The 22,531-nt window shown below is 44.9% G+C and overlaps 2 protein-coding genes and 1 long non-coding RNA gene across 7 annotated transcripts; 2 read left to right on the forward strand and 1 right to left on the reverse strand.

Moving 5' to 3' along the window:
• The first annotated feature begins 12 nt into the window (after positions 1 to 12).
• Positions 13 to 12,700, forward strand: atcayb (ATCAY kinesin light chain interacting caytaxin b). 3 transcript variants are annotated; one of them, XR_014125787.1, is made up of 13 exons: positions 13 to 281; positions 408 to 660; positions 2,423 to 2,529; positions 3,870 to 3,919; positions 4,521 to 4,757; positions 5,324 to 5,497; positions 7,905 to 8,007; positions 8,354 to 8,485; positions 8,687 to 8,773; positions 8,912 to 9,010; positions 9,405 to 9,440; positions 10,031 to 10,387; positions 11,189 to 12,700. XR_014125787.1 is itself a non-coding variant. In XM_081722586.1 (13 exons), the coding sequence occupies exons 2-12, from the start codon at positions 2,453 to 2,455 to the stop codon at positions 10,339 to 10,341; spliced, it is 1,074 nt and encodes a 357-aa protein (XP_081578712.1). In that variant the 5' UTR covers positions 321 to 660; positions 2,423 to 2,452; the 3' UTR covers positions 10,342 to 10,387; positions 11,189 to 12,700. The 3 variants fall into 3 exon arrangements, 1 of the variants encoding a protein (XP_081578712.1); XR_014125788.1 differs by lacking the exon at positions 13 to 281 and having other exon boundaries at positions 315 to 660; positions 10,031 to 10,179; positions 10,308 to 10,387; XM_081722586.1 differs by lacking the exon at positions 13 to 281 and having other exon boundaries at positions 321 to 660; positions 10,031 to 10,075; positions 10,308 to 10,387.
• LOC113585967 (uncharacterized) lies at positions 4,260 to 22,531 on the reverse strand. Its single transcript, XR_003411562.3, has 3 exons — positions 22,410 to 22,531; positions 21,901 to 22,128; positions 4,260 to 6,236 (listed from the first exon to the last, which is right to left on the reverse strand). It is a non-coding gene; the product is annotated as an uncharacterized LOC113585967 (long non-coding RNA).
• nmrk2 (nicotinamide riboside kinase 2) lies at positions 15,933 to 18,807 on the forward strand. Of its 3 annotated transcripts, XM_027023786.3 has the most exons (8): positions 15,935 to 16,128; positions 16,270 to 16,360; positions 17,239 to 17,287; positions 17,597 to 17,771; positions 17,863 to 17,934; positions 18,108 to 18,214; positions 18,315 to 18,400; positions 18,486 to 18,807. In XM_027023786.3, exons 1-7 carry the CDS (start codon positions 16,103 to 16,105, stop codon positions 18,398 to 18,400), a joined length of 606 nt encoding a protein of 201 aa, XP_026879587.2. In that variant the 5' UTR covers positions 15,935 to 16,102; the 3' UTR covers positions 18,486 to 18,807. The 3 variants fall into 3 exon arrangements, with proteins under 3 accessions (XP_081578713.1, XP_026879587.2, XP_081578714.1); XM_081722587.1 differs by lacking the exon at positions 17,863 to 17,934 and having other exon boundaries at positions 15,933 to 16,128; XM_081722588.1 differs by lacking the exon at positions 17,239 to 17,287.

Here is a 22,531-nt window from a genome sequence, read left to right on the forward strand (position 1 = left end):
CGCGGGATGCGCTTCCCTTAGACGGGCGAAAATAATCTCTGGATTAAAAGGCGAGCGCTCTCCTGTTATTGGTCTGGGAAAGCCCTGCAAGAAAGGGTGGAGGCGCAGACATCAAGTAAGATTACGTAATCTCCCCCAACATCAGGCAGTGGTTGTCCCTGGAGAGGGATTAGGAGCGTAGTCTGTCTGGAGTGGCAGCTGTTCCGAGCAGGAATCTTCCTCTCCCCTGCGAGGATGAAGAGGACCCAGCAGTGGGGCATGCACGCAGTCAGCAGTGGGAGGTAAGGACGACCTACGCTGGCCTTGTCTGGGTACAACTAAGAGGGCACAACACTGGCAGGCATCTGAGCAGAGGCTCCAGCCCGTAATCCGTGACCCTCCTTTTAACCATCTCACAAACCGGCCAGCCGGTCTTTGTCTACACCAGCGCCGGGGGAAGAAGCGGTTGCTTGTGACTGCCAACAGCCAGCTGTCCTTTCCTGGCCCGAGAGAGAGAGAAAGGAAGAGAGTGCTTGTGATTTCCTCTTCCTACAAGAGTAGAGCTTTACGGATTTAATCGCGTGCTGCCTGGTGGGGAAAGAGCAGCAAGCCGAGGCCTGAAGGAGGAGACAGAAAACAGCAGGAGAACTGAGTTCACACAAAGACACCCATCCGTCTGCTGTAAGTACTCTTTAAGTGTTATTGTGCGCGCGTGTGTGTGTGTATGTGTGAGTTTCCTCTTACATTGTTCCAGTGGATTGACAAAATGTTCATTCGCAAATTAAGATGTGTTTTTGCATGCTTGTCTGTGTGTGTACATTATCCCCTTTGAGTCGGCTCTTTAAACGGCCACACTCCGGGCCATTTAATCCGACTGTGGGGGCCGTTGTGTGTTTGGCTGTAGGCAGCCTCCACCACAGAGCTCAGTGCCAGCTGGCACGTGGCTCAGTTCTGCATCTTAAGGTATCCAGTCTCACACTCACCCAGCTGCAGATTACAGACCCCTCTGTGTCTGACCCTCTTTCCAAACTCCCGCCAAAGCTAAGGGGCCCGTACTCCCTCAGATCACAAACGTCTCCACGGGATACAGTAATGCTGCCGAGCGGATGCACATCAGCTGCTGATCATGTGCCTTTGCCCGTAAGTGTATGTGCGAGTGCGTGAGAGAACAAGACAGACAGAGGGAGTAATAAGTCACTTGCTCTGCACAGTCTCGGACTCGCACTGGCTGAAACGCATCCTGCAGTGTGTCCCATAGCGTAGCGTCTCCTCGTGATCCTGTTTGGAGTGTGCCGCACGAGCGCAGCTGCTGAGCAGGCTGGCGACATTGGTGCCACTTCCTCACTCGCGCTAATCTCCTCATGTCCCGCTCACATGTCCATTAGCACCGCACCGAAGGCCTCAGAAGTTCCCGTTCTGCTGGGGGTTCATTCACGGATCTGTTTACTCATGTCCGCATGTATGTTTGAGCAGTTGATGGATCTGTAGTGTGTTGCTGCTATCAAGCATGAGAGAATATGTAATGAAGAACGATGCTGGTTTTTACACATGGAACAAAACTGTTGGCAATGCCTCGTTTCTGACGTACTGCGTGTGTATATATGTGTGTGTGTGCGCGCGCGTGTGTGTGTGTGTTTAAGTGATTGTCTCAGTGTTACATCATTCTGCTAGTGTCTACTGCTGCATGCACACCACTGTATCAAACCCCGTTCATATGAAAGTGAATTGTTATGGCCATTATCGGTGAAACCTGAGTAAATGTTCCTCAGAGTTCTTTCTCCTCACAATCAGAGTCACGTAGCTGTGAGACGCAGCAGGACCACTGGCCTGCACTAACACAGTGTAAATCAATGTTTAGCTCCAGAGTGCTAAACTCACTCTCTAACCAGTGCTGCACTCATATCCTCATTTACATGCACAGGTGGCGCAGGGAGAAGCGATATTCAAATATTCAGGATATCAGATATGATGACCTACGTGCAAGGTTAAGTTACATTCAATTGTGAAAGGGCAGTATAATTACTATTTTGCGGTTGGAACGTATTCTGAATTTGCAAATGCTACAGTAGTCATTAATACGTATTACAAAACCAACCAAAACCACACTCCCTGAGTACTGAAACCTAAACCAAGCCTAGACATTAAAGGATTTTCAGCAGTGAATCGTTGTTGCTATTGCAAATTCAAGGCTTAAGCGTGGTGAAGTGTTGGTATCACAAGGCCAAGACTGCACTGCAAGGGCATGAATGAGACGCTCACCCCGTGTGGTCTTTAGTCCAGGGGCAGACTCTTCCTCCCTGCCTGCACACGGGGGCGTGTTCAGACACGCTTTCATTGTGTGGGGAGTCCCATTGCACACAACTCCTGAGCTTCAGTCGGACTCGCCACTGAACGCCCGCTGCTTAGATGCCCTACTCAGACGCTGGCTTTGAACATATTACAGCGAGGCCCGCCGGAGTCTCCGGACACGGGAATGGGCACGACGGAAGCCACTCTCCGCATGGAAAACCTGGAAGTGAGGGACGAGTGGCAGGATGAGGACTTTCCACGGTGAGTGCCCCCCCCCCACACCATTGATGTTCCACCAATCTGGCAACATGCCTAATTGCTGTTACTTGGTCTTGGCTCCTGCTGGCTAATCAGTAGCACTTCGGACTTATGGGACCTGGCAACCTGTGAGGTCGAAGGAATAATTTGAGAATATAAAAATGGAGGATATTTGGGGTAAATGAAAAATTATGGATAAATCCAGTCTTGAACTTTAGCAAATGTACTTAAACAAACCCACTGCATGTAGCCTATGAGTCAGTAAACAAGATATTCTTGATTTTCTCATGAGTTAACCAACACCTACAGTCATGGCAGAGGTGTTGTAGAACATTACTCATATATTTCAGTTTGCTATTCTTGAATTTCATTGAAAAAAATAGCCCAAGGAAAGGAAGGGTTATTTCATACATCAAAATTAGTCAATAGGATAAATAACCTTAACAGAAAATGAATGCTGTTGGAAAGTCTTGTTTTGCGATACATCCAACTGGATGAGCCGAGGCATGTCAATGCGACTGGAATGCATTAAAGATTATGATCGCCTGAGAGTTTGCTTCATTAATCAATACTTACATTAAAACAAGTCAGGCTAGTGATGATGTGAAACACAGCAAAAAAAACAAAAAACAAAAACAAACCAAAAAACCCAAAAACATATGCACAACATTCTTGCCCGACTGTAGACAAATGAACAGCACTGGGGCTTATCATTCTGTCACTCTCTCCCTCCGTCATTAAACGGGCCCCCGTGCGCGATAATACAGCAGCGAAGACACCGCTAACTATAGCATGACGGGCCCGGTGGCGTGGACGGGTGCCGTGCTCCCACACCCACCAAAGACGGGAGCTGCAATTCGGAGTGTTACAGCTGGCATCTACTATTGTAAACGCCGCTAAACGCACGCGCGAGCAAGTGATGCGGTAATTGCCTGTTTTCGTTCCACGGGAACATATACTTCAGGAAACATCTATTGTTCCCAAGGTGGCACAGAAGGCCGCAATGCACAGCTTGCGTGCTGCCAGCCGGCCTCCGTAGGGCACAGGTTGTCCCGAAACGGCGCACAGAACTGGGCGGGAAGTCAGCCCACGGTGGGTGGGAAAATGCATCACTTAGACAAAGCCTCGTTGTTTTCTGAAAAAAATGGATTACATGTCATTGTGTCCCCTAAAATCAGTCGTGCCAAGCGTTGTATTTCAGGCCGAAAGGCTTTGGCCTGAGCACTTCCTCCAGGAATAAGGAGGGCTGCTGGCTTTATCCGCATCTCTGCGCTGTTGTTGCATGTTACACAGTGTAGTTACTCATGTCTTCTGACGTGCCCCGTCTCGCTGTGTCTGTCCAGGCCACTGCCAGAGGATGGGGATTCGGACGGCCTTACCGACAACAGAACGTGTGAGTAACCCCACACATCGCGTCCCTTTCACATATGAGCTTGTCCTATGTAATACAAACTTCAGCATTCTGAAGTGTTCATCTCATGAGAAATAAAATTCTGGCTTGTCAGCTGCTCTATCCAGGGCTTATGTAGGACTATAAACCTCATTTAAAACCATTTTATTTACATGAGCTTTAGTTTCAAAGTCATTTCCCATTACTCCCCATTACAGGTAACCTTTATTGGATACCAGAATGGCATTTTAGATCATAAAAGCATTTATGTATAAATGCTGAACAGGGAATTGCGCTACAGTGTCATATCACTACGCAATGGCATACCACAGATACCAGCCTGTGCTTTTTAAACAGAACGTTTTATTCTTGCTTTAACAAAGGCATTTTAAAGGCATTTAAACCCTTTGAGTGCCTGGTTTATGAAATTCCACTTTTGGAATTCTCAGGGCACTTTGGTCATCCACTCTTTTCCCCTGCATCAGTAAATGTGCTGGATCCATGATCCAGTAAGTCCCAGGCCAAATATATGTGAGGGATTTTGGATCATTAAAATGTAAACACCTACATGTGTGAACCCCCCCACCCCCTTTCTCCCCATCAGCTCCACCCGCTTTTCCACATGGAGACCACGGAGGCTCGTCGGCACAGGGGAAGCGGCGCGTGCTGATGGCACCAGACATCCACCTGTCCCTGGAGCAGAGCGAGGGCTCCGTCCTGTCCGATGACCTGTTCCTGGACACGCCCGATGACCTTGACATTAATGTGGATGACATGGAAACACCAGACGACACCGATTCGCTGGAGTTCATCGCCAACGGCAACGAGCTAGAGTGGGAAGGTGGGCGCAAGGTCAAAAGGCAAAGGTCGTTCTGGAAGGAATTGCATTGCAGGCGTCTATTGACCAATATAAACATGTAAACATTGGGTGGATCACAATGGCAATACTGTCAAAATGGCTGCTGCGCTCATGACTTCACAATGTCACGTTGCCACAGTGGTCACTTGGTCTAGGCAGCATGAGGCATGTAAACAGCACCGGATCACAAGCTGCTCCCACGTTGCTAATCAAGTCTTTATTCTTTCTGGAGGTTGGTCATGCCCTCTATCTGTTGATGCACGTTGATGGAACAAACTCTAGTGCACCCTAAAATGAGCACTTCCACTAGCCTTGGGGCACTTTGAGGCCTGCATGTACAGACTTCTTCACCCAGACGTGTGGTGTTGCGAGTGCCCTCAGTGCAAATATATGCAGTTTTATATTGTATTTCACAAGCGTCTGCACTTGGGTTAAAACTTGGCCGTGTTCTTGAGCTTGTCAGGTGTCAGGACATCCCCGGTGCTCTGGCGTAAGCATCGCATGTTCGTTTCTGATCTCTCAGCTGTGACATCTGACCTCTCCTGCAGACGACACCCTGGTGGCATGCGCCAAGGGAGCCCCGGGCGACGGCTCAGGCCGAGCGGGTGATGAGGGCGATGGAGGTGCCGGGCGACTCTGGAGGACAGTGATCATCGGCGAGAAAGAGCGGCGGGTGGACATGCAGGTCATCAGACCGTACCTGCGTGTGGTCACTCACGGAGGTGGGTGGTGCACGATTCGGGTCATCGGGTCATCGGGTCATCAGGCAGTACCTGCGTGTGGTCACTCACGGAGGTGGGTGGTGCACGATTCGGGTCATCGGGTCATCAGGCAGTACCTGCGTGTGGTCACTCACGGAGGTGGGTGGTGCACGATTCGGGTCATCGGGTCATCGGGTCATCAGGCAGTACCTGCGTGTGGTCACTCACGGAGGTGGGTGGTGCACGATTCAGGTCATCGGGTCATCGGGTCATCAGGCAGTACCTGCGTGTGGTCACTCACGGAGGTGGGTGGTGCACGATTCGGGTCATCGGGTCATCGGGTCATCAGGCAGTAGCTAGGTGTGGTCACTCACGGAGGTGGGTGGTGCACGATTCAGGTCATCGGGTCATCGGGTCATCAGGCAGTACCTGCGTGTGGTCACTCAGGGAGGTGGGTGGTGCACGATTCGGGTCATCGGGTCATCGGGTCATCAGGCAGTACCTGCGTGTGGTCACTCACGGAGGTGGGTGGTGCACGATTCGGGTCATCGGGTCATCGGGTCATCAGGCAGTAGCTAGGTGTGGTCACTCACGGAGGTGGGTGGTGCACGATTCAGGTCATCGGGTCATCGGGTCATCAGGCAGTACCTGCGTGTGGTCACTCACGGAGGTGGGTGGTGCACGATTCGGGTCATCGGGTCATCGGGTCATCAGGCTGTAGCTAGGTGTGGTCACTCACTGAGGTGGTCCCACAATTTAGCTGGCAGGGTGACAACACAGGAAATTACAAGTGCTAGTGTGCTAATCAGACATGAAAAGCATGGCAGTTAGCTTCCTATTAGCAGTATTAGCTGGTTTGCGGGTCATGTTGAGCCGTGACTGAGGCTTGAATGGGCTAGAATGGGACACTTTCCCTTGCTGGTATTGTCAAAGGACTGAAACAAAGATCGCAATGCACGCAATATCTGAACAGTTCATGCAAATCTGACTGTCATTGGAGACATCTGGTATGAAGCTGAGCTTAGCTCAGAAAAGTCCTGCCCACAATTCAAAGATCTGAAATGAATCTTTAATAGAAAAATATCAGAGCTACGGTTTAGTTCGTCAACAACTTTCTTGAGTGCATAAACACTCATCACAGTATCACAGTGGGTTTATAATCACATGATGTCACATGGCAAATCCAACGTCACGTGATAAATCAGAAGTCAAACAAGAATTTCCCGATCAAAATAAATTCAAACAATTGAAACTACAAACATCACCTACATAGAAAATAAAAAGGCTCAGGTGTGATTAGTATATATACAAGAAACAAGCAAATTGTAATTCCTCTTTAAGTTCTTTACTTTGAACATGTAATGCTGGAGGTAGGATACGGGGACGAGTCACGTGGAACATAAGACTATGTTTATTTAACATGTAACGCTCACAGTCAAATACACACACAAATTGAGTCAAACACCGAAAACACAAACGCGTCAATGACAGACTTTTATTCATACGATAACGACACAATGAGGAGCAGGTGTGAGACACAAAGAGAGCATGGCCACACTGACGAACACGTGCACGCGCGCGCACACACGAGGAGACGTTCTGGGGTAGGGGCCGTACCGTGACAGAACACGTAATGTAACTAGTTCATGCTGGTGTGATTCTTTTATTTTACAAAATCTCATATCAGACCATAATTAGCATCTGTGGAGTTCCTGACTAATGCAGAATCTGGTTCAGCTCTTATAAGCACTTTTGTGTTTCTGGGATCTTTAGGATGATGTTCAATAGGATCTAATTAGCACTTTTGTGTTTATCACGATCTGAAGTTGTCCTGGTGACATAGTGAGGTTCACCTGGGCTGCACTGACGCATGAGTTGATGTACAAGTATTAATTGTAAAGTGTTAACAGTTAACTGTTAAGTGTTGGACTCTTTTATTTCATATTCCTTTCATGTGACAGATTTTGTGTGTGTATGTGCGTGTGTGGGTGGGTGTAGGCCTTTTCAGAAATAAACACAGCTGGATTTTCATTGGGGTTTTGTGTGGGGGGGGGCTTTGTGTGTGTGTGTGTGTGTGTGTGTGTGTGTGTGTGTGGAGGCCTTTTCAGAAATGAACACAGTTGGATTTTCATTGGGATGTGTGTGTGATTATTTGTTTGTTTGCTTTTGTTTATTTCTTTATCGTACGTTTGCTCTGTTTTACTGATCTGGCATGCAGCCATTACTATGTAGGACAAAAATTGTTCCAGGTTCTCATACGCTCTAAACTGGGTCTAGTATTGCGTCCCTAACGCCTAAAGGCAGTTGAAGGGCAGGGGTCTCAGAGCACACTGCCCCCTGGTGGTACAAAGACACAGGAAATACCAGTAGGTACATTTGAGTTGAAATTGCAAGGTAAAACATCACAACTTTAAACTGCTTTCTACAGGCTACTATGGAGAAGGCTTGAATGCAATCATCGTGTTCGCAGCCTGCTATCTCCCGGACAGCAGCTGCCAAGACTACCATTACATCATGGAGAACCTCTTCCTGTAAGGCCAGTCAGTGTTCAAACACATATTGTGACCAAATACACACTTTTTTTTACATTATCATTTTTATATATGATCAGGTTTTTTTAATTTGATGATTTACAACTGTGTACAGCAGATGTGTCAGAGAATAGCATATATGATACATTGCAATTGCAAAGTAGTAAGAATACGACTAGAAACCTGCTTCAGTCAGTCTGCTAGGCCATCTTGCCTGCAGATCCAAAAGACTACGAAATTACGTAGGCCCTTGACATGATCAAGCGTGTTTCCGAGGGAAAACTGCACCGGTGTGTTGGCACTATTTCCACAGCTGTCCAAACGACTCTCTGCGTTGCTTGTGCAGGTACGTGGTCAGCAGTCTTGAAATGCTGGTGGCGGAGGACTACATGATCGTTTACCTAAATGGAGCCACTCCGCGCAGGAGGATGCCGGGAATCGGCTGGCTGAAGAGATGCTACCAGATGATCGACAGAAAGTATTGACAATATTACGCAATATCCGAGCTCGGAGATTAGTACGGTTGGAAGCTTAGCCACATTAGTGCTTTGCAGCCGTTAACTGATGAGGAGAAACTGTTTTTGTCCTTTGTACGTTGGGATTTGCTAATATCCATGTTTCGGGTTATTATTTATTATTAGTGCTGACAGTTGTGTTATCTTGTTTCATTCGTTTGAAGATTGAGGAAGAATCTCAAATGTCTGATCATCGCACATCCGTCGTGGTTCATTCGTACTGTTCTGGCCGTCTCGCGGCCCTTTATCAGGTGAGAAAAGCCAGGGATATTTTTTCCCTTGCAAACAATAACATAGTCTGCCCTAAAGGCTTTACCTTAGCTATGGGACGGTTCGGAACAGGTGGACAGCATCACCCATAGCTCACCCATCACCCACTCTGTCTGCAGTGTGAAGTTTCTGGATAAGGTGCGCTATGTGCAAAGTCTGGAGGAACTGGCTCAGATGGTCCCTATGGAGCACGTTCAGATTCCCGAGTGCGTCCTGCAGTAAGTAGGTGCCGCCAGCAAGGGGCGCCGCCGAGACAACATTAAGCTTAAAGGTTCAGGATAAAAGGGTTCCTTAAACCTATAATGTATAATGGCATCATTGAATTCAAAATGGCACAAATGTGACTTCCACTGTGGGTGATTGGAGCTTTCGTTTTTGATTGGAGCTTTTGTTTGAACTTTGATCTAGAACTATCTTGGCCAACGTAGTAGAATGATTTGTGGACTTTGTAATTTACCAAAAGTGATTGGTAATTTATAATCCTGTAATCTTTGCTTTACAAGTACTGTGGCAGCATTCAGTCCCTAAAACCTGCTACTTTCAGGAGTGTGCACATAAGTTCAACTACATGAGATTATTACATGATCTAAGTGGTTTCCCACTTACTTTCAGATATGATGAAGAGCGTCTCAAGGCCCAGACAGAAAGGTAAAACCACAGAGGCTCAAGGGCTGGCAAGCGGTCGGGTGCTGCTTGAGTGTCCCAACACACACACACACACACACACACACACACACACACACACACACACACACAACACACACACGAGCACACACACAAGCACACATGTATAGGTTTATAGCACTGCACATATTAGATGTTTCACTGAATCAGCTCTTCAGAGAACTTTGAACCGAATCAGATCAGTTGAAACATGGAGACCATTGCGGTGTGTAGTGCATGCAGACCGGCAGTGTGGAGCACTAAGCCAGCTGAAATGACTGATTGATGTCCTGCGGTCTCCATGTCTCTTATGACCACTGACCCAGAATTTGTATGGAAACTTGACAAATCTGGATCACAGTTAGAATCTGTTTGTCGTTCAGTCAATATCACTCCAAGTTGGAGGTCAAACATTGCATTTGAATGAAGGTGTAAGAGAATAGCATGTACGGCCTGCCCCGTGCCTTGGGGTGCAGGAATCACAGAAGAACCCAAGTAAGTAAATAAAGTCCCCTGTAGACTTTCCATTACACTTCGTGCCAAAAGCTTTTCTTTTTTTCTCTATATCTCTGCAGGCTTGAGCAAGACCAAAAACAGGCTGAAAAAACAGCCGCAGGAAGGTCAGGTGGTACACTCTACCAAGCTTTCATATTTCGATAATACCATACAAGCTCAAGGGAATCACATTCGCCATTCTACATTGGGAACTCCTACTGCAATTAATGTATTACTTTAGCTTTTGTACTAAACTCTTATAGCTTTGACAAAATGTAATGCGTTCAATACTAGAACTTCTTGCCATTTTTTGCAGCTTCTCCTCAAACCGCAATGTTTTTCTTTTCTTTTTCATAGATCCACATTCGTAGCTGCAAAGGCCAATCCCTGACCCCTGTCTGAGACACCTAACCATGACCCCTGTTCGTGACCCCAGGGTAAGAGTGCCATAACTGCGATTCCGGCCTGTAACGGTAGAACCTTTGCAGCAGGGTTGGTCCGATGACCTCCAGGCGATATGCCTTATTAAACGAGTGCTGCCACACCCCGGAGCACCAGTGACCTCTCTCACGGCCGACTGGAGTATTTTGGAGGCTCCGATGCACTGGGTGTTACATAAAACACATCTGCTCCCCTCTTCAGAAAACCAGCCCCTCCACCTGACCACAATCTGATCAATGCTATTTATATTGACTCATGGGTTCCTGCCATGCAATGGCCAAAGCTTCACAGATGAGTGTCTTTCGCAAGTTGGCTGTCTTTCTGTCTTTCTCTCTCCCTTTCTGTTTTTCATTCATACCCTTCCTGCAAATTGGTACATTGGTGCGTTTATCACCCTGTTGTCTATGCTTCTGCATGGGGCACCTTCACCCAGGTGCTCGCAGTCCTGACCTGTCAGACGGCTGTGAGAGAAAATCTAGCACATAAATCTACGAATATAAATGAATGGGCAAAGTCTGTCAGAGGGGTTTGCTTGCAGGGGCAGATGAGGGCATGGATGAACAGTTATCATTACATAAGAGATTTCCCAAACCAATATGCAATTTAACTATTACCTTGTAGCAATGATTGTTCTGGAAAAGCTATGTGAAACACTGGTTTAACTGGGGGTTGACTTAGCTATTTACTATGTGACAACCTATACATATGTATATTTGTGCTTTGATAACAATAGTTATAGTAAGGATGGTTATGGAGGTGTTTTTCTTTTTTTTTTTTTTTTTTTACCTCATTTGCAGTGAATCACACATCAAGAGTGGGATCCACCATCCATTTCCTAACGCCACTATCACCTCCACCCAACTCTCTGTTCTCATTGGTCTGGCTGTAGAGCGGAAGCTCTCCTGGCCTTCGAGCTCAGTCACACGTTGCTGCCCCAAGCCTCCGTGAAGCACAGCTGGAATGGAAAATGGACAAGCCAGCGAGCGGGTGCAGAAGGCATGCTCTGTTGTGTAATCCCCCCACCCCCCCGATCTGCAACACCTGAGAAAACACAACTTCTCATGTAGTCTGCAGCTCGTGTAAAAGCTGCAGATATATAATAAACAAAACCACAACTTTTTGAAGTTTGACTTTGTGGCATGACCATCACAATTCTTAATTTTGAGTTCCATCACATTTGTGACATCCAGAGCTAATTTCAAAGCTGAGGTGCTTAATACATTCGCCACTGGTCCTCGGATGGCCGAGCCAAAGCCAACTTAACCAGCCTCTTCCACGGAGCATGGAGGATCTCTGTTTTGAATAAATTCATCGTTATCCAGTTGTAGGACTGCAATGTGTAACCATATGTGGCAGGCTCTGTTTCTCAAAAGAATGAACTGCTGCAGTGCTGTGGGTTTTTTGCTGTGCTGGAAAGAGGAGACAGGACACGCCCGTGCTCTTTAGCACCGAGCTCCACTGCTGTGTGAAACCCAAGACAGACGGCAGAGCATCTAATGGCATGCCGCCATCTTTATTATTATGCTATGGGGACACTTTAGCTAACTGCCGTAATCTCCATAGATATTGATGTACATGCCGTGAGTGGGTTCTTCTTTGTGTGTGGTTATGTACCAGGATTCATTCACACAAGGAGACATGACTCTGCTACTGTAGTACAGGGTCATAGTGAGTGCCAGGGTCCGTGGTGTTAGTCTCACATAACCAAATGGACTGCCTGGGGTGTAAGAAATGCTGTATAATGTATCATGAGCTCTGTCAGCTGGTTCGCTGGTTTCTCTTTTTTACAAGTTTTCCCTCTGATGCTGACATCACAAGCTAGTGAAGTTTCCCATCATACCCTGTCATAAACCCCTTATCCAATACTTAATGTACTGCGTAACACATCATACATAACATGAAGGTTTAACAAATCACTTGTCACGTTTAAAATATTAAATGAAACTTTCATGAAAAGATGAAATGTTAAAAATTAATGCAATAATCCTCAACAGCAAACATCTGATCACACATTTAATCTCACGGTTTTACTATTCAACTCTGCTACTAACGCTTGCTTTTATTTGGTGTTTTCATTCCATTCTGATGTGCAGTAACTTACAGTTTTATAAAAGTTCATTACCTGTTTGAAGGATTCTTTGAAATAAGTTACATCCTTCTTCTTTATATACTGATCCTACTGTTTGTACAGTGTATTGTAAGCAAAACACTTGAGATCAATTTCATAGATACTGTATTATATGAATATTGATTGTGAAGATGGTTGTTGAAAGAGACATTACGTGTAATAAAAGCATAAACATAAGTAACTTCGAGTAATCTGAGTGACATTTATAAGAGTCCTTCCTTCTTCTTAGTTCCAATCATTTAAATGTGCTGTTTATGGCTTTAAGCACAAATACCTCATGTTGCTTGTCAACCATTCTCAAAGTGGAGGTTGTCACACGCGTCTTGAAGTCAAACCCATGCTCACAGGCCCCAGTATGACTTACACTGTGTGTATATGGGTAACGGAGTTGCTTGTCGTCATGGTTTCTCAGATGGGTCTGTGTGGTACCAACCAGGACTGCAAGATATCACCATGTAGCAGTCATCATTGCATCACAGGATGCCCAAATGAATATGCAAATTAATTTTTACCATTTAACAATGATTGTTCTCCTGTGAAGCTGTTGGGAAATTCAGGTCTAATTAGGGGATGATTTAAAATGACCATGTAGTACTGTATATAGGCAAAGAAAGTTTATTTGTATTTACATGTATTTATGAGGTTGCTGGCTGTAGAAAAGGGGAAAATAACTATTAGCTTTCTGCTGGAGACAGTCAGGGACCCAGTCTCCACGGTAACCATTCTACCATTGACAATTGCATCTAGGCAATTTGTGTAGCACTTTTAACACACAGTGGCAATTCAAATTGCTTTACAAAAACAGAAAAATTTACCTAATAAAGATTGCATCCTGAGATCTATCACCTCAAGAAGTTCCAAAATGGAAAAAAAGTTCATTCTAAGAGGAAATCTTCCTATGTTAGCAAACTAACATAAATATCAGCCAATTTGCACATTTACTTGAAATAGGAAGCAATGTGGCAGTCAGCCAGTTCACTAGGCTAACTGTACTTATAGGTGTCTCATATAATAAGGAACACATGCCAGTAGGCGAACAAAATCAGAATGTGGTATAGGTAAGGCTACCATTGTCCTCTTGCGAGTGGCAGGGCAGATCGTTAACAGAGCAGTAACACAGCCTGGACTATTGTTCTTCTGTCAATGCTGTTTTCTGTATACAGAGTGCTAGTCTACCTGAACTGCTTGAAATTATGGGACTGTCCTTCTTGGAAAGGAAGCACACATCATAATAACAACCGTCATCGATCATAAGATCATGAAATCTTTCATCCCTGATCATTTTTTAAAAATATAGTGAAATTTAGTGAACACAAGCACCAAGTACCCTTTCCCAGCCGAAAACTCTTTTAAATGATATGAAGATAAGGTTTCACAAACAGAAGCAGTCATTTCACCACAAAGATGCACATATTGCTAACGGCAATTCAGCCAATCAGGATGCCCTGCTGACGCAATCCCATTATTGACACTTCATCTTTATCTTTTGATTCTGAAAGGATCAAGTTACGAGGTAGTTCGGAACTGTCAAAATGGCAGCATGGTGGCAGTATGGTGGCATCCAATTGACGACTGTGCTTCTGAGTGAGGCGTGACCGGTCTGGTTGATCACATGCGCGCCAGCATTAATGCACATCCGTTTGATTGCATTAGAAGCATCTGTGACACCGTACACGGGCCGTGACACAAATAGTCATGGGCCTGGTCCACGAGGATCTGGCTGAGTTTGGAACTTCAAACTCCTCTGTGTGGAAAATTCCCGGGCAGTTTGCCAGCTGTATATGTTCAGCTTAATCAGAAGCTCTTTGATCAGCAGACCAAATGCAAGGTCAAGATATACATACAGACCCCGTAGGTCCGGCTAGTCACTCTGTTGTACAGTTTTGTCCCTTTTTGTACTGAATAGTCAGATGTACATACCTTAAATTGTCAGACATAATATTTCCAAGTGGTGTTGCGTACATGAGAGCAGTACCCACAGCTGCACTACACTGGCAGGACACTTATACGGGCTGTAAATGTAAACCTTCTCTCTCGTATGTCAGGAGAGCAGTGCTTTCTGTGCGCTGATAGGGTTATCAAATGATCATTGGCGGCATGTTGGAGAATTGGCAGGTCGAGCTCAGGGAAAGCGATACAGAGGTGCTCCATAGAGCAGATGACAGGCCCAGAGGTCCATGCCAAAACCAAACATGGGTTTTACAGACGAGTTTTACAGACGGGTTTTACAGAGAGGGTTTATCAGAAGGGCACTGAAGGCATCTCCCAAGTGGTGAAGACCAAACTATAACTCTGCCTTTGTGCTGCTTGTGGTCAAGAAAGGTTTTCTTTCTTTTTTTCTTTTCAGTCTGCTTTGATAGGAAGGAAGAAAACTGTGGTGTTTGCAGCATGTGACCTAGCATTAAGGAGAGCATGGCTTTGTTATCTGCTGATTATTGTTGCTAGGCTTCCTTCTCTGTGGTTTGCTGTTAGCTGATGTTTATTTTCAAAACACTTTGATGCTGTCTTCAGTTCTTTTTAAGGACGGGAAAACACATCAGACACCTTTTTATATGTCAACAGGAAATACCAAATTCTGTTTACCATTCTTGTGATTGAAAAGGTTTATATATGGTTTATAACAAAACCATACATACTACAAATTGAAATGAAAGAAAAATGTAACTCAGCTATGCCAGCATACAAGTGGTAACAAGGGTTTTAATTTAAAAAAATTCTTAAATAAACATTGATGAAAGAGTTTTATAATAAATAATCAAATGCTTAGTGTCAAAGTCACTTCAAACCAACCACAGACCTCTTCTTGTTTTAAACTGAACCTGAAAAATGAGAACTGTGATTTTACACCTGGTCCCACCCCTAAATCAACGCTGAAAATGGGGGGCATTTAAAACTTTCCACTTAGCAAGTAGAAATAACTACTGACTCATTCCACTTTAAAGAAACAAACTTGCGCTCTTATGGACCTTTAGTCATATACTCATGTAGGCGAGATAGATATTAAAATGATAAATCTGCCATGACAAGGAAACTAATATCAAATCATTTATAGCCAGCAGCACCCAAACTCCATGTTCTCCTTTCTTCATTTTACGTGTTGAAGTCTGTTCTCACAAGTGAAGACGTACGAAATGACAAACGAATCAGTGTTGAAACGTTGTGTACTTCCGATCTTAAACAGTATTAAGAGCGCTGTGTGATTAAACATTGGTGAGTTGTTCTGCCCATATCGCTCTAGCCACGTGGCGTCGGACGACCGACAACAGGTGCAAACTTGGCCGTTAGTCCTTACGCAAATTCAGCGAGACGCAACGACGTGGGATTGGACAAAGCTAATGTGTAATAGTTCGTGATTGGTTACGAGGGGAAAAGGCTAAATGACGTGAAGCGGGATCGTCTATATATACGATAGGAAAGGCAAGTCTATCAATGAAGTAGTAAGGAGGGGGGAGTCCGGGAGAGAGAGGAGGAAAAAAGACCGAGAAGCATTCCCAAAACGTTGTTTTCTACTGGCAAGTAAAGTCATCTGACAGTGCAGTAGCCTCCGCGCCTATTTCAGCACCGAAAAGAAAAAAGAAACACAATGAAGTTTATTATCGGAATCGGGGGGTAAGTTTTTCAGCATGGTCATAATTTTTCAAATATAGCCGTAATCCATACAGCTAGACGTATCCTCTTTTAAATGAAGCGCAATAACGTCTTTAAATGATGTAGTCAATTACGTTGCTTAATTTACATGGCTATTTGCAGCGTGACCAACGGTGGGAAAACCACCTTGACGAATAGGATCGAGAAGATATTACCAAATTGTTGCGTAATACATCAGGATAACTTCTTCAAGGTATGGAAAAATGTGACTTTTTCCATGGTGATTTGACGTCAATAGTACAGAAAGTTATTTTTTATTTGAGATGTTTTTTAAGCCCGTATAACACTGTAGTAAGGCTATCAAATAGTCGTAACCCACGTGGTGTAGAATGAAGAGTACGTGCACAGTCCCTGTAACATAAAGTCAGTATGTAGGATTTGTCTGCTGTTTGTGTGGATGTGATGTCCATATTGTTTGTGGTTCTTACACTCCTATGCTGATGTTCTCCTGGACAGCCAACCTCAAAGAGAAATTAAATGAATGTTTTCAGCTATCTGTGAGCAACCTTGGACCCAGCAGGGCCTTAGAGATAGCTGACATTCATCTGCAGAGTTTTCCTTGGTTTGGTTTTATTTTTATAATCATTATTTTACATCCCTATGGTAATCCACTTATTTACCACTTTATTCGATTGCAAGATCTTCACTACAGCAGCACGGCCAAAAATACCTTAGTGATCTCTTGGGATTCTTTCTCATCCTTCATCAGCCAAAGTCTCGCTGTAACCAGTAACCCCATTGCCATTTATCATTACCATGGCTTTACAAATGCTGATTTATAACCCTAAACCCACATTCCAACCCTAACCTAAAGATCTCCTCGAACCCGCGTATCAGCTTTGCGAGACCGGTTCAATGAACGCCTACGTTCGGCACAACGATTTGGCCCCTGTGCCTCCAGGCCCAAGCGCCTGCCTGAGGTTTCTCCAGCTGAGCTCCTCTGGCTGATCGAGAGAAGCTGAACGACGCCCAGCCGTGTTCAGCGTGAGGGCTTTGGCTTCGCATGTCCAGGCGGGATCAGCACTGCGTGCCCCTTCTGTAGCAATGTTTTATTGGTGACTGTTATTGCAGCCCCAAGATCAAATAGAGGTCGGAGATGACGGCTTTAGACAGTGGGATGGTAAGAGTGGCTTTCGGCTGTAGGAAAATAAAAGACGACAGTAATGTATTGCTCACCTTTCCATGCCCCTTTTGCTTTTCCCCCCGTAACGTGAACCTAAACCCTACCAAAAAAGCCTTTCTTTATACTGTACTGACTGCAAATGTTATAATGTTACAATGTTATAACATTTAACCAAGTACTGCTTTTTAAAAAGGCAAGGAAAAAAAGTAGAGTGTACAGAAGGCTTAAAACAGTGCTGCATTATGCCTATGGCACCACTATCTGTGTTTCTGAGATGAGTCTTGCTGTTCTGTCATCCCTGTGCAGTGATCACGGCTCTGGACATGGAAGCCATGGTGAACACTTTAAGGGGATGGGTGGAGAACCCGGTGAAGTTTGCTCGCTCTCATGGCGTGCCTCTGTCGCCCCTGGCTGAGGGGTCGGCTCCTGAGAGCCAGACCCACATACTCATTGTGGAGGGCTTTCTGCTCTACAATTACAAGTAGGTTTGCATTTGTTTGAGATTCTTTGTTCTCTCCAGAAGTGCTCTGTTAGCTGCTCTATTAGCTACATCTTGTGAAATTGCCTTGCAGGCCTCTAATCGAGTTTTTCAGCAAATGCTACTATGTCACCATTCCATATGAGGAGTGCAAAAGGAGAAGAAGGTATGGACTTGGTCTCGGAGTATCCGAGTATGACCCAGATTAAATGAGGTGTGAGTTGGGATGCTCCGGAGAGAGCAGTTTAAGATGGGTATAAAACAATGCCAAGTGTGAGGCTTAATGCACAAACAGTCCTCCCCTACTGTTAAGATCTCTCTGGTTTTGTACCCCTTTAGTACAAGAACCTACACAGTACCCGATCCTCCTGGTCTGTTTGATGGCCATGTGTGGCCCATGTACTTGAAACACAGGAAAGAGATGGAGAACAACTGCAGAGCTATTCGTAAGTGAACAAACACAGTCAGGCACTGGCGTTCCTCTGGTGGAGTAAGGAAACACTGCGATGGAATGACATTCAATAATCCTGTTTTTCTTGCCCGCAGACTACCTGGATGGCATGAAATCAAAGGATGAGCTCTATAACCAGGTTTATGAGGACATCCAGAACAGCATGTTGAATAGCTTATAGGTAAAGCTTTGGTTTGCCATTCACTCCAGCCATGAACAGGCTCAAACTAAGCAGATACTGATGCATTCTCTGTGCTCTCTTCCAGTGGGTCCAATCCACCTGAAGATGCCTGTGTATAGAACTGTAAATAGTAACTGAAGTGAAGACGGCTTCTGCCAGTGAATGAATTTTGTAAATATCGTAACACAAAGAACTTATTTTAAAACCAATGTCAGAAGCCTGATATTTTATATTTCTCTGTAGCTTTTATATATATATATATAAGCATTATTAAACTCAGGAATAAACCTGGAAGGCTTTCCAGCATGGACACTTACTGTCTTTTGGTCAACATATGTAACTGGGCTGAATCACAAATTGTGTCTTAGTGAAACACTTACATCCTCATTGAAAGACACTTTAATCCACTCCATGCGTTGTGTTTTTATTCCTTATGTATCTCAGGATTCACTGTGGTGTACACATTTCTAACCGCTCACTGCAAAAAGTGTCAATTTTAGTGCTGTTATGCCTATACACCTAACAATAAAACGTCAGAGCCGTGAGCCAGCCCTGCTCAGTAACTGACTGAATACTGAGAAATTCCAAAAAGACACAACAAACAGAGCATTGTCCAGCACTATTGGTACTTGTAGGTCATCCCACAGTGTTACTGGCCAAGGAGCCATTAACTGCACAACAGTAAACATGTAATAAATGGAAAACTGGGTCCCCACAGGCATGCCTGCCAGAGCATGCAGTACTACCATTTCCCAGTGGAGGGTTGACCTTGCTTCCATTAAGTCAGGAGACTTTGAGGTCAGCAACACCATGGAAATAAGTCAGCAGGTGTGTAATGCACATGCTGCCCAACAGGTTATGAATAACTCCAAACCTGTTCTTATGCCCTAATATGAAATGTGATGGACACATTTTACCATTGAGCACACTGAATGAATGACCTTGTCCATACATGTTTAACTCAGACTCATTCACTCTTACACATGTCCAGAAAGCAGATGTAACTTCCTAAACCATGAGTAGCTTCACATGGTGAAACATACCAGTGTTGTTTGGATATTAAATGCAACAGGGCAGCATTGTCAACCCATAATTAGCCAGCTGGCCAGTGCTGGCATATTTACTTTCAATGTTAACCCTTATAACTAACTAAATAAAGAAATAAGCAACAAACAATGATGACTAGTGAGGAAATAAGCCTTAAAAACACGACAAGCCCAGCGTGGCTGCACCATGCGGCTCCCACAGCAGAAGAAACGGCAAGGCACTGGGGGGGGGGTGGAGGGTTATAGGCCTGGGGGGCTATAGGGCTGGAGGGCCAGCCCCGGGGCATCTCAGGGGTGGGGGGCAGAGCAGCCATTTATATTTAGGCCGACAGTGTCATGGGAGGACAGACGGAACAAGGTCTTTAAATATCACACACACACACCTTCACACCCTCTTCAACTCTGCCACAGTGTCAGGCAGGCCCCACACTCACGAGGTCTGTGTCGGGGGAGGGGTGACACCCAGACCAACATTTTTGCCAGCATCACAGTTTGCTACGGCAAATGTGTGTGTGTGTGTGGGAGGGGGGGGTTGTAGATCAAGTTTTGTCCTATTTTGGTTTGAGTGGGGCGGGGGTGGGTGATGAACAGGTTTGCTATTCTATGCCCTTTTACTTCCTGTAACTTAGGAATGCCATGCCAATTAGCATCATGGGAAATTGATTAGTGATTAAGGAAAACTTTTGACCTTGTATGTAGTGTCTGCCGAACACAAGAATGGATGTGAGGAAATGACTGTGTGAAAGCGAAGCCCTGCCAGAGCACACGTATCACCACACAACACATCGCTTGGCACTAGGGTGAAAACAAACAATGCGGCATGTCGCCTTCTGCGAGACCCTCGCAGACGGCTTTCGCCTGCCTGTAGCCAATAGATGAGCCTGCCACGGGTCACGGTACCGTAGATGTCTTGTAGTGAACCCGGTCAGTGCTGACCTCCCAGCTGCACAGGACTCCTCAGACGCTCATGTGTGAGGCGTCTGTGATGGGGGACGGAGGGGATTAAAAGTCTGCCACAACCCCTCATAAGTCGAATTGCTGGACAACAGAAGTGGCACTGTGCAAGAGTGTGCAGACATGTATATGTGTGTGTGTATGTGCAGGTGTGAGTGTATGTGTGGGGGTGTGAGTGGAATGCTTTGCACATTTGCCACATGACTGGTTCCCTCCCTGCAGCTCACACTTGCCCTGACTCCTTCAAACATTTTAATCTAATGATTTGCATTGTGGACATGTAGAGTCTTGATCAGGTATTAATAAAAACAATTCATTCATAGTGAGTTATATTGTGAAATTCTAATTCATATTACTAGGCAGGCCTAGTGACTTACACCTACAAAAATTCGACCTAATCCCATATATTACTGTGTGTATTACGTTTTATTTATCTGTAAACACTGCTAACAGAATCAGAAATCTACGCTCAACAGCTGTTTCACTGTAAACGCCACTTTTATTATAAATATCCTGGACGTATGCAGTTAGCGCCTAGGTTGCCTTGCATGTGTTGTGTCGATTATGACCACAGGACTGCTGTTGGCTGAATAGTTTTAAATGGCAAATAATTTTTGTCCCAGCTGTGACACTGCAGTGCCAGTTAAATGTGGAGCAGTTCAAGACCCACAGCTATGCTCCGAGTATATCAGTGTTGATAACGGGTTAAGAACGGACCATCGTACATTTAAGATCCACTCAGCAATGGTCCGGTGGCCAAAAACTGTGCTTCGGTTTTTAGTAGATGTCTATACCTAATAAAAAGGCCAGTGAGTGTAGGTACATTGTAGGTGTTTTCATGTTTCAGTAGATTGGTCTTTCTGTAATCGTTTGTAAATCTGAATCAAAGTATTTAAGTGATCCAACTAATCCAAGCAAAATGTAAACACATTCCATTTATCTGCACGGATATGTTCGGATTATGAAAGCCTGTTTCAAGATCTTAGTAAATAATTAGGACGTGATGATTTAGGGCATGTGACGTAATTCTTAAGGGCATGAGAGAGCACGTGTACGTCTCAGCAAGCGCCCAGTCCTGACTATCTGATAGTAATGGCGTGTGCTAGCATCGGACTCCCAGGTCACGGATCGCCTGTGCCAATGCTGTATCAAATTCAAGCTCTGTCAAGGCGTATTTAGTAAAGCTTCTTTTCAGTTGCTTTCTTTTTTTAAACCACCAACATTAGTACTGGCTTTGCGGTAAACGTCATCTTGATAGTATGAAATATAACCAATTCGAACCCGCGTTTAAACGTGTTCCGGTTATGCATTTGTGCTTGACGCACACACTTTCCAAAAACAGGCAAACATATGTGATAGACCCCTTGCACTTAAAAACTACAAGCAACGTTTGAAATGATCCTTAATGATTTCAGGCAACTCGTTCTCGTGATTGTGCGTGATTCTCTTGACCATGTACACCTATGCTCCTGCTCCTGCAACAAGCCAGCATTTTCTCACCTGACAGTGGTCCCATATGATCAGACGGAAAGTAAAGGATGACATTCAGCCGCTAGGTCACTATCATTTAGATGAAAACTCCATGGAGAGTATTGTGTCTTTACGTTGCTTCAGGTGTATAGAAAAATGGGCAGATATATTCCTTTTGGGGTATCTTGTGGTCAAACCAATAAAGACCATCTTCGTTTTAATCGCACAAGAGGCAAAGATCAGTGCCGCTCTGGAAACCTAGATTCATAAAATGAAATAATTTCAAAGTGTAGAAACATTAGTGTGACGTCGGGTGCATCAAAAGGGGAATTTTATTTAACAGCTCAAAAGTGTTTTAGGAACACAACCAGGACCGTCAAGTCATTGTGGTCTTTTCTTCCCAATAATTTTTGCCATTTATTTCTACTACAGCCGACAGCGTCCAAACGTTATGGCGACAATGTGCTCGTGATTGGTTCTACTGCCATTTTCACTTTTTAGATACACAATCAAACCATCAAGTAATGTTTTATACTTACTGTAGCCTAAACTGTATCTGAGTATCCTGGTTGAAGGGTAGTGTCTTGAGCCAAACAGTCCGGACGGATTCGCCTCTCTTATACATGCTAAGCGAAGAGGCGTTGCCGGACGTATTCTGGGA

This window comes from Electrophorus electricus, chromosome 11 (assembly GCF_041902795.1).
Source record: "Electrophorus electricus isolate QZ-2024a chromosome 11, ASM4190279v1, whole genome shotgun sequence".
Classification (NCBI taxonomy): Eukaryota; Metazoa; Chordata; class Actinopteri; order Gymnotiformes; family Gymnotidae; genus Electrophorus; species Electrophorus electricus.

Excerpts from the sequence above, each read along its gene's own strand:
- atcayb (XM_081722586.1), top strand. The coding sequence starts at position 2,453 with ATGGGCACGACGGAAGCCACTCTCCGCATGGAAAACCTGGAAGTGAGG. Across the intron at positions 2,530-3,869 it reads CAGGATGAGGACTTTCCACG|GCCACTGCCAGAGGATGGGG; the intron begins GTGAGTGCCCCC and ends GTGTCTGTCCAG. Across the intron at positions 9,441-10,030 it reads CTCAAGGCCCAGACAGAAAG|GCTTGAGCAAGACCAAAAAC; the intron begins GTAAAACCACAG and ends ATATCTCTGCAG.
- nmrk2 (XM_027023786.3), top strand. The coding sequence starts at position 16,103 with ATGAAGTTTATTATCGGAATCGGGGG. Across the intron at positions 16,361-17,238 it reads ATCAGGATAACTTCTTCAAG|CCCCAAGATCAAATAGAGGT; the intron begins GTATGGAAAAAT and ends CTGTTATTGCAG. Across the intron at positions 17,772-17,862 it reads TTTCTGCTCTACAATTACAA|GCCTCTAATCGAGTTTTTCA; the intron begins GTAGGTTTGCAT and ends ATTGCCTTGCAG.